This window comes from Pavona decussata, unplaced genomic scaffold (assembly GCF_977016875.1).
Source record: "Pavona decussata unplaced genomic scaffold, jaPavDecu1.1 SCAFFOLD_391, whole genome shotgun sequence".
Lineage (NCBI taxonomy): Eukaryota > Metazoa > Cnidaria > Anthozoa > Scleractinia > Agariciidae > Pavona > Pavona decussata.
In genome coordinates this window covers 1015589-1029289 of record NW_028145763.1, presented here as the reverse complement: position 1 = coordinate 1029289, position 13701 = coordinate 1015589, and the positions used below count along the sequence as shown (strand labels likewise).

At 37.3% G+C, this 13701-nt stretch overlaps 1 protein-coding gene across 1 annotated transcript; it reads left to right on the top strand.

Moving 5' to 3' along the window:
* Positions 1 to 8871: 8871 nt before the first annotated feature.
* Positions 8872 to 13064, top strand: LOC146451262 (putative skeletal organic matrix protein 5). The gene is made up of 5 exons (XM_085099262.1): positions 8872 to 8948; positions 9972 to 10067; positions 10817 to 10853; positions 12177 to 12303; positions 12392 to 13064. The coding sequence occupies exons 2-5, from the start codon at positions 10001 to 10003 to the stop codon at positions 12923 to 12925; spliced, it is 765 nt and encodes a 254-aa protein (XP_084955388.1). The 5' UTR covers positions 8872 to 8948; positions 9972 to 10000; the 3' UTR covers positions 12926 to 13064.
* The last annotated feature ends 637 nt before the right edge of the window (positions 13065 to 13701 follow it).

The following is a 13701-nucleotide window of genomic DNA, read 5'->3' as shown; positions in this document are numbered from 1 at the left end:
TATGGAAATACCAATAAAATATGCCACTTGTTAGAAAAAATTCCTTTAAAGAGAAACACCGATTCTACGACTGAATCATATGAAAGGGTTACCTTTACTTTAAGAACTGATAAATATTTTAAGTAACTGGAAAACAGGGTGGGGCCTCCCTTATAAATCTTTTGGCACTCCTAGTTTTCCACCCAAGCCAAATATCAGCTTACGAAAAATTAAAATCACACTGAAACCTTTGCTTTTCGACAAGTTCCTTGCAAAATTGCGACACTATTATGAAAATGCACTCATGCCTAAATCTCATCTAATAGAAACTGAAGAAAACCACACAGGATGTTTGTTTTCAAAGACGTTTCCAGCAAAGCTGTGGGACTATTATGAAAATGTCACGGCCTAATATAATGCCGTCATCTGAAACCACAAAACGGTTAATGATGTAAAAAATAAAAGTTTCTAACAAAAATTGCGGCACCATTATGAAAATGCACTCACGCTTAAATCTTAATTACCTGCTTAAAAGAAACCACTAGAAGTTTGTTTTCATAAAAGTTTTAATTATCTTCCACTTTAATTATAGTCTGCTGCTTATATTGTTTTCCCAAGCTACAAGGTCTAATACCGCCTAACATAAAGTGTTTGTTCAAATGTATGTGAGAACTTTAATTGCTGCATGGTGGAAAATTGGTATTCGTTATTGACTGCGGTTTAATGATCTGACCGACGCTCCAATTTAATTTCGGACTAAATTCATTTAAAAAGACGTAGGTATATGAAAGGGTGGATCACTTCGACAATATTTTCTTAATTCAAATGGTGGCTTTTTACTAAGCGATAAGGTCCAACTAAGAATAGTGCCAAAAGAATGCGTGAAAAAGGCCGGTGTTAATTAATTAGGCAAATCACAAACTTTCCCTAATGTTCTATCTGAATGCTGCGTGCATGATCACTAATTTGTACTGAAAGCTTATACACAATCTAACGGATGAATTACAAAACAACAAGATATTTGAGAATGATGATTATTCAAGAAAGTGACGCAGGCATACTCGGAAAAAAGAAATCCGAGTGCTCCTATCAGGAGTCGAACCTAAGACCTTCCGATTACTAGTTCGGATGCTCTACCACTGAGCTACAGGAGACTCGTGGGAGCTAAGGCCATTAAACTAGGTTCATGGGACAAACATCCTGCATACTGCTAGGATTTGAATGTCAAACGTGTGGTATATGAAAGAAATGTGATGGTATATTTCCAGCCTGGTGAATGAATGAGAATGATGATGAACCTAGTTTAATGGCCTTAGCTCCCACGAGTCTCCTGTAGCTCAGTGGTAGAGCATCCGAACTAGTAATCGGAAGGTCTTAGGTTCGACTCCTGATAGGAGCACTCGGATTTCTTTTTTCCGAGTATGCCTGCGTCACTTTCTTGAATAATCATCATTCTCATTCATTCACCAGGCTGGAAATATACCATCACATTTCTTTCAACAAGATATTTGTTTGTCAGTGATCTTCCGCTTGCACGTCTCTGCTGCCGATGATATTGTCATTGACACTACTCTTTTTTGAGAGAACGAGTCTCTCTGACTCACAACCTTAGCTAAAACGGTAAGCACTCCTCCAACTTATTTATTATATTGTTTATTTAGTTGTTTTTCTTTAGAAGCTATGAAGTATTTTGATTCCTTCCCGCTCGGCGAGTCGAAATATTAATAAACAGCAAGTAAAAATATGCAGGGATAGTTTGCACTTTTGAACTCATCAAGCGAAGAGAACTCATGATCGTAGTCTCACTCACAGACTAACTCAACATTTGAACTCACTCATAGACTATCCTTCTATTTTCCGATCTTAAAGCACTCCTTTTGTAACTGTTCGTAATAGGATTCTTAGCTCCGAGAGAAAACAATTAGTTCACGATTCCCGATCTTGACTTGTTGGCAAATTTAGCGGCGTTCAGTGATTCGAGCAGGTCAGTGCAACTTACACAGTGATACGCGGATATGGAAAAACATGTGTCTTCAAATTATTCCGGGCGGCTTGTCAGCAGGTGGTTTCCAGTAAAAGCTCTGTTTTGTAAGACGCTTGCATGATAAAGTGTCTATCTTTAGGAGTTGCGGGTAAAGGTATTTATTGATGATCATTAAACTGACGTGGGGAAACTGAGATTGAAAACTAACGTTTATCGTTTTGCATTCAGACCATCAATAGAGGGTATTCACTGTCACGCAGTAAAAAAATAAATCGAAAACCATCCAAGGAAAAAGTTGAGAAGCTATGATATTATAGAGGATGACCAAAGGAGACAACTCTCCAAATTTTAGGCCTTTACGTCTCCCCAAACGTCATATATCAGTCGAAATGTTTTGCAGAAATTTACAGAGCCCAGTATGGATCCGCCATCTTGGTGTATCCCCGTGGAACACCAATATGGCGGCCGAAAAATAGTGTTAACATCTGAAACTTACTTTGGTTATCTATTGACTGATAAGCAGTACTGAACACCAAAAGCTCTTACATAAGCACTTTCTCTAATGTTCTAACTTCTAAAAGACTAAAAATCGATGATAAGCATTTGTTTTTCAGCGAAGTCGATCGTAGCTTTTTGTCACGCAACTCCATAATCGTGAAATTTTAAACTGCTCTGATTTCCAAACGAAGGACGCTATGGAGCTGCAAAATTGTAAACAGTTTTAAATATACGGCCTCTTATACCTGATGAGGATGAAAACTTTGGAGGCTCTTTAGTTTTGGATTTTAGAAAATGATGACGTCACATGAACACGCTCTATACGGTTCACTGTGCTTTTCTTTGGAATGAAGAGCATATGGCGAAAAACAAACTTAAACCAAAAGCCAGTACGTGCTACTAATAAACATTGTTCACGATAAAAGGTTAGTTTGAGTTGGTGAGAAATGCTGCGGCTAAATAAACGGGAGAGCATTTAGGTGATTCAATATCGTACACATGACTTCTTTTAAAAAGAGTATGTTGGATCTGACATTTATTTTTACTCTGGTTTTGCAATCCATATTACGCCGGTCGAAGCCAGTCCTTCTGAATTTATCAGAAGACATTGAGTTTTTATATTAATGCCATTTTTCATCATCTCTATCAGTTGCTTAGCACACAAACCTAAAAATTGCAAACTAACCAAGTAATAATAATAATAATAATAATAATAATAATAATAATAATAATAATAATAATAATAATAATAATAATAATAATATTAATAATTTATTTACTTCTTTTGCGCTTGTTACATATAGTCAGATGCTCACACGCGCATCACAAAAAGGGAAAACAATTTACAGTTAAAAGTGATATAAACAACACTATAAGCAAAGAACACAATGAACAGCACTATAAGCAAAATATGTCAGAGGATTCAAATTATTAGTAAACGTTCATTTCGATTCATTATCAGCCGTTCAAATCTAAAGTTTAAATTTATAGAAATTACATGAAAATTCTCCGGTCTTGCTAGAACTATCGAATGTATGGTCTGGAAACGCACCTAAGTCTTAAACCAAGACATTAAAACTCGAAGAAGTTTCACGCTACAATCCAAACCTTTCCGTTTCGACAAGGTCAGCCTTGGAAACGATCATACGGCGCTCCTCACTGTTATTCAAATGGAAGCTGTCAATGATACTAGACACTGCGGCCTTGTATGCGACTGTTTTATTACAATGTTTAAAAGTGGAAAAATAGAAAAATTAAAGAAACAAGAACAAGCTAATGGTACTGACAAAGAAAGGATGCAGTTCTTACGTCTTGTGTCCTTTCTAAACTGATTAAAGTGAAGTATCCAGTGAGACAGCTTTGCTTGACAACAATTTGCCGCGATATCCAAACAATTCCGACTGAAATATTTATTGTGAACGGCAAACAGAACTGAACAAAACGAAAGTATATTGGACTTCTCAGCTCATATAACTGAAAAGAGTCAAAAGGTTAAGTTAAGACGTCTTAGCAAGAGAAGATTATGAACAACTGTGCAACACAATTAAATTTTAATTTTTTTTCTGAGTCACTGATTAAGATGTTTGATGTCGGCTCGCTCATCAAATTTCGAGCCTTTTGGTATAAATCAGCAAAAAAAGAGGCAGAAAATAAAAATGGGCTTTAAAATTTAATGACGATCATCCTTAATTATCGCGAGTCTTCTTCTCTCCTCTACACTGTAAGCAAAAACGTAGATTACTTTAATATTCTTTGTTAAATTGTCATTCATTTTATTGACTACCGCGGTTCATTATCACCGACTCTTCAATTTTATTTCGGACTAAACTCCTTTAAGGTGATTCCGCTGAAATAGAAGGAGTATTTAACATTGTCTCAGACTTGGTCCAGTTCATGACTATGGTATGAGCATTACAAAAATGCAATAAAAAATGGGGGTCACCGTGCTCGTTTTTGTGCAACCTAGATGGCTATTATAGTAAATAGATGACCCACGAGGTTTATATTAGGAACGCTAGTAATCAGAAAAGGGAACTATCATTTCTAGAAAAATTAATTTCTTGCATTAAAATATCGAAGCAGTTCAACAAAATTTCCTTTAATCTTACACAACAAACCATTTTCATTGAACTGGAGTTAAGATTATGAATGAAATTAAAGATTTTGCTGCGTGTGCACGTAAGCAGCACTACCTAAATACATGCTTTTTAAAGCATTCAAATAAAAATATCTCAAAGTAGAGTATTAAACTTTTCTTTCAATCGTGATATATAGTGGTCAACCGTATGACATTTAAATTGATGCATTAAAAAATGGGGGTCACCGTGCTCGTTTAGAAGAAAAGGACCATTTTGTTGTCCTGCCGAGCTTAACCTCAAGGAAATCCCGTAATGTTGTGCGCGCGCGCGCTAAATGACGCGAAAAATTATGCGCAGCAAGGATGCGCAATGCAATTCGATGGAATCACCTTAAAGAGAAACATTGATTACGATAACTATATGAAAGGGTTACCTTTACTTTAAAAACTAGTAAATATAATGGTAAGTGTCTGGAGATTAGGGTGGAGCCTCCCCTATAAAACGTTTGGCACTACCAGTTTTCCACCCAAGCCAAATATCAGCTAACGAAAAATTAAAATCACACTGAAGACTTTGCTTTGAGACAAGTTCCTTGCAAAATTGCGCCACTATTATGAAAATGCCCTCATGCCTAAATCTCATCTAATAGAAACTGAATAAAACCACACAGGATGTTTGTTTTCAAAGACGTTTCCAGCAAAGTTGTGAGACTATTATGAAAATATCACGGCCTAATATAATACCGTCATGTGAAACCATAAAACGATTAATGATGTAAAAAAAAAAGTTTCTAACAAAAATTGCGGCACCATTATAAAAATGCACTCACGCCTAAATCTTAATTACCTGCTTAAAAGAAACCACTAGAGGTTTGTTTTCATGAAAGTTTTAATTATCTTCCACTTGAATTATAGTCTGCTGCTTATATTGTTTTCCTAAGCTACAAGGTCTGATACCATTAAACATAAAGTTTTTGTTCAAATCTATGTGAGAACTTTAATTGCTGCATGGTGGCAAATTGGTATTCGTTATTGACTGCGGTTTGATGATCTAAACGACTCTCCAATTTATTTCGGACTAAATTCATTTAAAGAGACGTAATGTTTCTACAGTAGGAGTGTGAAAGGGACACCATTTTCTACGGTATATGAAAGGTTACTTTTCTTGTCAAAAATGGTAAATAAGTCATGGTACGTGTATGGAGCTCATGGCGGTGCCTACTCGCACTGAAACTTTGGTGTGTACCCTCCCAGGTACACCACCCACTCTTGTTATTTTCCACACACTCCACTCCGCACACCCGGTTTCCACCTAAATACTGTAGATCAAAATAAAAAGTGAACTGATTCAGTGAAAAGAAATTGGTTATATAAGACACATTTACTATATATACACTGTGATATTCCGGTTTTTTTTTAATTATTTATCAGCTTAATTTCGGCGCCACAGTTATAAAGTCAGCTGCAAGGCTCACTTGGTAAGCTTTATCGGCGCGCTGCCTGTACTTCGGTGTCGAGCCCGAAAAGCTGCCGCATACACTACTTAGCTGGTCTTGTTTCCAAGTACCGCGGGTCGATACTTTTAATGTGTTCTAGTTTTTAAACCTCTTTGCGGTATGGCACTGCCCTATCTTTTTTGCGCTCAAATATGGACAACAATGATTGACAGGAATAAGGCGCCAGATATCGCGTGATTTGTTGAGTTTAATAACCTTAAATAGGAATTTGAAGTATCACGGTAGTCAGTGCTAATTATAATGGCGCACACGGGCATTTAATAACTTGACAAAATGTTTTCGCTACTTAAATCAAAGAAGCCTTGGCGAATTTAAGATTCAACTGAAGCTCGCTCTCAAACGCTAATTTAATGTGTACATTGCATGTATTTTTTCTTTTTTTGTTCAGTGTACAGTGTTGTTACAAGTCTTTCAGTGTTTGAATTTGGTGTGCCAAAGGCTCCATTTAAATTATAACTTAAAGCTCCTATTGATGGCCTGGTAAAAAATATCGATATACACAAAAAGTAGAATAAAACAAATATAATATTCTACACGTGGCCTAATATTAAATGAAGGTTTCCTTACCAGACCCTTTTGTTTTTCTTTTCAAAATATCTAATGTCAATTATTTATTTTATTTACTTTATATGTATGTATTACACCATATGTATGCTTGTATAGATTTTATGGTTTATGGCAAATAAATTGAGAATTTGAGAAATTGAAGTGTCATACTAAAATAGCAAAGTGTACCGGAAACGGAGGATGCCGGTACATAAGGGATACCGATGTCTATAACATATTATTTCAAGTCCTGTACAGTATCACATTGAAAACTGTACAAAATACAGAATACAGTACAATGGCAACTTAATATACAAGCAATATAATCAATATAATGTCAGCAAGTAAATTAAAAGAGCCATAATTTGCTAATAAAATGAATTTTTTTCTTTAAAGGATTACAAATTGTTGACAATTAGCTCTTAATGCTGTTTACTACAACATTCTATGATAAATTCTCTAGATAAATTCTATCATAAATTCCAGATCCGATGCAGTGATTACCTCTTTTACTAACGATTTAAGTATTAAATAAACGAGCTAGTTGTTAGGTAAGACTTTTAACTTTGTTTAATTTATACTGAGCTAGCAAGTGTAAAATAATGAAACTAAGAACGACTTTGTCAGTCTCGTGACTCTCTTCGACCATCAAAATTTCATCTAAAGTCCGTTGAACCTTAAGTCTAACGTTCAGAAAATTTAAGTAATTTAACTAATTTAAGTGAGCGTTTTTTTGTAGCACGTGTAAGTATCCAGAGTGATAGCTTTGCGTGACAACAATTTGCCGCGAGATCCAAACAATTCCGACTGAAATATTGTAAAAAGGAAATAGAAACAAAATTGAGAAAGAATACTGAACTTCTGAGCTCATGACTGAAAAGAGTGAAAAGGTAAAGTTAAGATGTCCTAGCACGAAATGATCATGAACAACCATGCTAAAGTAGACTGCCTCACAATCCAAATTTTTAGCTACTTTTATTTAGCTTAGATGTCTAATGTCGGCTCGCTCATTAAAATTTCGATGCTTTCCGCTACAAATAAATTCCATCCTCTTAAATTCAAGGATACTTCCTACTGTTGAGGTGTTCCTCGCGAAAAATTCAAGCCGGACGCTAGTTAGTTGTGAGACTGAAAACCATAACAAACTAATATGTATCAATAGAAAGCTTAATAAGTGTAGTTTTTGATTAAGTATATAATTTTTGCGAACCTTTCGTTAGAAAGCGCCAGGAGCCGAGAACCTCTAAAACGGACAATGTTTTTCGATATTTTGGCTGTCAAGGCATCTGGGCTCAAATTTAGACGGTGGACAGAAATATAAGACGTGCTGCTTTAACGGTTGCCACGCTAAACGTTTACTAAAAATCAAACTGATTTCCTGGAACATTTTTTTTTCGGCATTATCTCTAACATAGTGTGGCTAAATTCGTTCAAAGTCGATGTGACATTATAAATAAACCTTATAAAACCGTGAGCTAATGAGAGATATCCCGTGGTCTCAATTACTGAATGGAAAGCAGTTCCCAGGAAAGGTATGTTCTTTTATTCACGTTCGGTTTTCGAAATGTAGCGCAAAACTGGGCACGCCGCCCAAGGAAAAGGCAAAAACCTGGGCAAATTAACGCCAAGATGAGCGAAGTAATCACGACTCAGAAATCGACCAAAACTCAACTTTGACTTTAATTTTGAAAGCCAAGTTCTATAGCTACCTCTTTCTTCCAAGATTGTCTGTGTGATTTTCGTTACATCCAATCACACTTTAGAAAATAAAACGCATTAATTCTTTACCTAATTTTACATACCAACGTTGTAAAGTGTTTTGTTTTGATGTTTGACATAATTGCTTCATTTGGCCACGCCTTCCACAGTCAACTGATTAAAAAATAAACGTCTCAAAACACTAAATTAAAAACATGTCTGTTCGAGAAGAGTAGGCGGAGCTTTTTAAACAAAGAAGGTTATCTGACTTTGTCTGACCTCGTTTTTGAGTTTTAATGTACTATATATCGGCCACTCAAGATCGTAATGTGTAAAAAAGGGTTGCCTGTTCACGTATGAGTTAATTAAGGAAGTCGTTGTCATACTTTGTTCAATATCGCGATTCCCACCCTGGTGCTGATTCACACCCACAGTGTGAAAATTGTGAGAGATAATTAACATGTGTCAAATAGCTGCAGTGGTAATTAATTTTGTGATCATTGATCACCACACGTATTGTACGGGTGGATGTATTGTCTTCAAAGCAATAAAAAGGACACAACCAGACAGATCTTTATTTCAGTTCTAGGACTGGCTAGAAAGCTCCGGATCCAACTGAAGTTTTAACAACCCCAGAAAATCATACAAGGTAAAGTTTTTACTTATCTGAGAATAGATTTGTCAGTTTGTAAACGAAATTCACTGGACTACTAGCCTACTAAGTAGCTAAGAGGATATTCATTCGACTAGCATTTTTGTTAGTATATTCAGGCTAATCTTTTTCACAGAGAACGAGGTACTCAGCAATTTAGCGAGCACTCTAGCGGAGGCGCGAGACACATTTTGATTGTTGATCATTTAGATCCAGTTTTTTCTTCTGTAGGAAAAACGTATATGTTCTTTTGTTGCGTTCAGTTTCTACCCATCGTTTTCATCAGTTTCCAATATTCAGGTGCTAAAAACTAGACTAAGGTAAAGATTGATTACGATTGGATAACGTGTTTAAAGATATCTTAGGCATACTGCCATCTAGCACAGAACTATTTCGCTCGAAAAATGGGCTTTTTCTTTTCCTCTTCTTATTTAAAAGCGTGAGACTTTTGATGTTTGAAACATTTTCCAGTGTTTTCCTCCTTTTTTAATTTTTTGACCTGTTAAATTACATTAAATCGTACAGTGGGTGTCTTGATACTTTCCTCTTTGTAAGATTTAGTCTTTCCAGTTGTTAGAGAAGTGCCCACAAGAACCCTACATATGATAGATATTGAAGACGTCATGACTGCAGACAATCAAACTCTTCCTCAATTCAGTTCCCATAATTCGAGTTTTGACTTTCTTATCGTTCGTGATAACGTACGTCTTTTTGCTAGACTCCTGTTTTTCTTTTTCTTTTCATTCATTCATTAATTCCTTTGTTCATTTATTCGTTCATCTCATTCAAAATTTATTCAAATCACTCACTCATCCATCCATCCAACCATCCGTCCGTCCGTCCGTCCGTATATTCATTTATTCATTCACTCACTTACCCAGTCGTTAACGTACGTTTGTTCGTTCGTTCATCTTGCAAACAAGGAATTAAGCAATAAATCATTTATTCGTTCGTTCAATTTCAGAAAAGTAGGTTAGTAGGGTTCATCTGTTTCTGTAATAATTTAATCTTTCTTTTCAGTATCCAGACCCGTTTTTTCGCCATTCACCATGAAGACTGTGTTTGTTCTTCTGACGCTTGTGATAAGTGTGACGTCTCAGGGTTTCCAAGACTGCTGTAAGTGATACCATAATGCTTTTAATTATTTGCGGGTCAGTTGACGAGAATGTGCAAGAATCGTGCAAAATTGGCCGGTACATGGAATTTTTGGAGGTAAAGTTTTCGCGCCATTAAGGACGCTGCCTCCTTTTTGTTACTGCGCATACATTCTGCGCATCTCGGGATGGTCTCTGGCCCCAGTTGTTCAAAGAGCAGATAGCTTTATCCAGCGAATAAGTCACTATCCTATGGATAAATTGTATTGGTTGAAGTTACATTTTATGCCCTAGATAGCAAAGTCACTTTTTCCCAAAACGTTGATGTTTTCAGCTCATATTAGTGTTCTTTTATTGGTTCTGGTTACTTGTCGTTCAATTTTGGCGCTTTCCTGAAGTTTTGGGAAAATCCAGAAATCCAAGATGGCGGATCCAAGATGGCCGCCATTTGGCAATCATGACCGAATAACCACCTTAAATGACGTCATCACTTCATGATGCGGACGTACTATCTATCCTCTAAGTGTCACCGTCTTAGGTTTTATACTTCTAAAGTTATGGAGGGGGGCATAATCCCTCCTTTCCCCCGGCATGCGCAACATGAAGAAAACTAAAAAAGGCCCCATCTAGATAGTATTAAGGCGGAAACGGCAGAATTTGGCCAGGTAAACAGAACTCATCTCCATAATTTTTCTTATAAGTTGAATTTTGTAACATCTCTGAATTTCAAACTTGCATTAACAATTTTTTTTTTTTTTTTTTTTTTTACAGATCCTTGTTCTTGCAACGAACTGTACGGGAAATATCCGTAAGTTGACAAGGACAGCTGACGTAGTTAATTTGAGATAAAACAAGTAACAATTATTGGCGTGCATACATCTCTTCTTCGTCTCATTCAATCCGACTCAGGAAGGAGATCGAAATCTTTAACATTCATTTCGTTTAACCTTTTCTAGTTTTAGGCAAAAGGAAATTAACATTCAAAACGAATTCATTCACAAACAGTTTGGCGGGTCTTCAAAAAAGTTAATATGATTCTAGATCACTTATAAATTATTTAGTAAAAAAAGTTGTTTTCCGTCGAACAGTGTACAATGTTCTGGAGAGTTCAAGTTAACCCATAAAATATAGTTTTAATTTGTGGCTGCGCCTATTCATTACCTCTTCTTCCTTTTCTGAGTTATTAGTCTGTTATTAAAGCAAGACCAAATATTCCGGCCGATCGCAGCAAATGAATTTGTGTAAATAGCACAATAAGCCAGTCAGACGTCAAGGCGAATGCATGTAACAAGCGCCAAACGCATCAAGTTTATTCTGGGATATCATAACGCCACTGAATGTTGCCTGTAAACTGACGGTGATGTCAAAGAAAATTTATAAGGACGAGAGCAGAGTGCATGTGCGTTATTGTTTTTGCTTTTTGTTTTTGTTGACCCTTTAAAGAGACCATTTTAAAACACAGACAAAAATATATTTTTTATATTTCTTTGCGTGCACCCCTAAGCAAGACCTTTACGGCTAAATATAATGGCGTTTTGGCCAGAACACCCTAAGTGAGACCAAAGTCCAAAATTTAAACCCCTAAGCGAGACGACGAGTGTCCCCGCCCCTTTTATACAAGACTCCCCCCGCCTCCCCTCCCCCCCGAGTGAATGTAAAGCCTCAAGTTCCGAACGGTAATTACACCACACAAACAGAGGGTGCGGGTCTGCCCGTGGTAACGCCAGGTTGCTCCCTACCGTCGGTGAAACATCTTTGATTTCCACTAGCCACAACGAACTGGTTGTCTTTAAGAAACAGCTGAAGACTTTCATAGTTCGTAAACTTTTTCGTGTTGAGTAGTATTATCTTAGGCATGTGTGGCACATTATTTTATTTTTAACGCAAATTGACTTGTTGTTGTATACAGCCAGCACATTTGATCATTGTTATGCTAAAACGTGTTTTACAAATGGATAATTTATTATTAAAAATCGCAGCGCCAATTGAATTACCTGTTGTGATTTCGGAGGTAATCGTTTTAGGCAGTAACATAGCGAACGAAAGCAAAACACTCAGTAGAAAACAGGGTAGGTCTAGTTTGGATCCGTATCCAAAGCAGTTATAGATTCTTTCGTGCTTCTATTTTCAGGTCACTTTCGAGTGGCGTGTACGACCTGAGGGTTGGCTCGGAAGTGGTTGCTGTTTACTGTGAAATGGGAAACTCTGAGTGTGGGAGTGGAGCATGGACGCTGGCCATGAAGATTGATGGTGCAAAGGTTCGTTTCTCTCTAGATTCTGCCACATTTTTGCTTCTTCATTTTCTTCTTGCTAATAAGAGGAGATTTTTTCTGTCTTTAATTTCAGAATACCTTCATTTACGCTTCCCCTCGTTGGAGCACCAAAGAAAGCTTTAACCCTCAAGGAGGACAGACTGGGCTTGACAAAACCGAAACCAAGCTGCCGACCTACTGGAACACGCCCTTTACCAAGGTCTGTCTTGGGATGATGGTCGACAACAAAATCAACTTTGCTGTCATCAACCAGCAGGCCAGCTCCCTGTACTCACTGATTGCTGACGGTCAATACACAGCCACCACACTGGGCCGTAACACGTGGAAGTCACTGATTGGTCCTGCAGCTTCTCTACAGACCGGATGTTCCAGGGAGGGGTTCAATGTCAAGCAGGTTGGCAATAACGAACAGGTCCTTGCCAGAGCAAGAATCGGTTACATTGCTGACAACAACATCGACTGCGTTACACCAGACTCCAGAATTGGGTTTGGTACCGGAGGAAATCATGATACGTCCAACTCGTGTGGAAACGATGCTCCTGCCGGGTTTTTTCCAGATAATGGCGAAGTGCATATCAAAGCAATGGGGTATATCTTGGTGCAGTGAACCGGCTGGAACCTGCAGCAATAAAGTCACGATGGCAACAGCAATGGCCTTCAAAAACCGAACAACGGTTAATTAGTGTTATAAGGGGCTTAAAATAGTGGGTTTAAGGGATTTGTAAAACTGAGAATAAATAAAGACATGCGTGCAAAGTGAAAATGATGTTTCATCTCATTGATGATTTTTTTTTGGCTTTCGTCTTTGGTTTGGGTGAAAACACTCCTTCTTGGATCAGAATCAGGCCTTTTCAGTTGTGTTCAAACACCCTCCAGCTAGAGTGTCAGAGCTCAAGGAATATTTCTCAAAAATTATTTTCGAAAAGATTCAGCCGTGAGCAGCATAACCAGAAGGTAATGGCCAGTTGCATTCATTCGAATGGTTAATACTCTTTGAAAATTAGGATGTTATCTACCGATTGTAAAGTCTTTACTACAGACTTGTACTCCCCCCAGTAAACCGTAAACAATAGCACCAGAGAGAAACGCTGTTCGATAGCTTGAATATTCATAGCTTGTGGATTTGATCTAGACGGGCCGATTGAAAGGTTAGGTGAGTAGCAACACAGCCTGAAAGGACTGTTAAACAGATCATTTGAATGGTCTAGCACTTCATCTACATTCTCAAAATATCGACCAACTTTGCAATTTAGAGCGTTAAACAATATACACAGGGGTCGAGGGTAAGGTTGAATAGAGACAAGAGACTCAAAAGCTACAATAGAACCACCTTGCACACCACATAATAAACTGTATCACAGGAATTAAGCACCACAAGCAAAA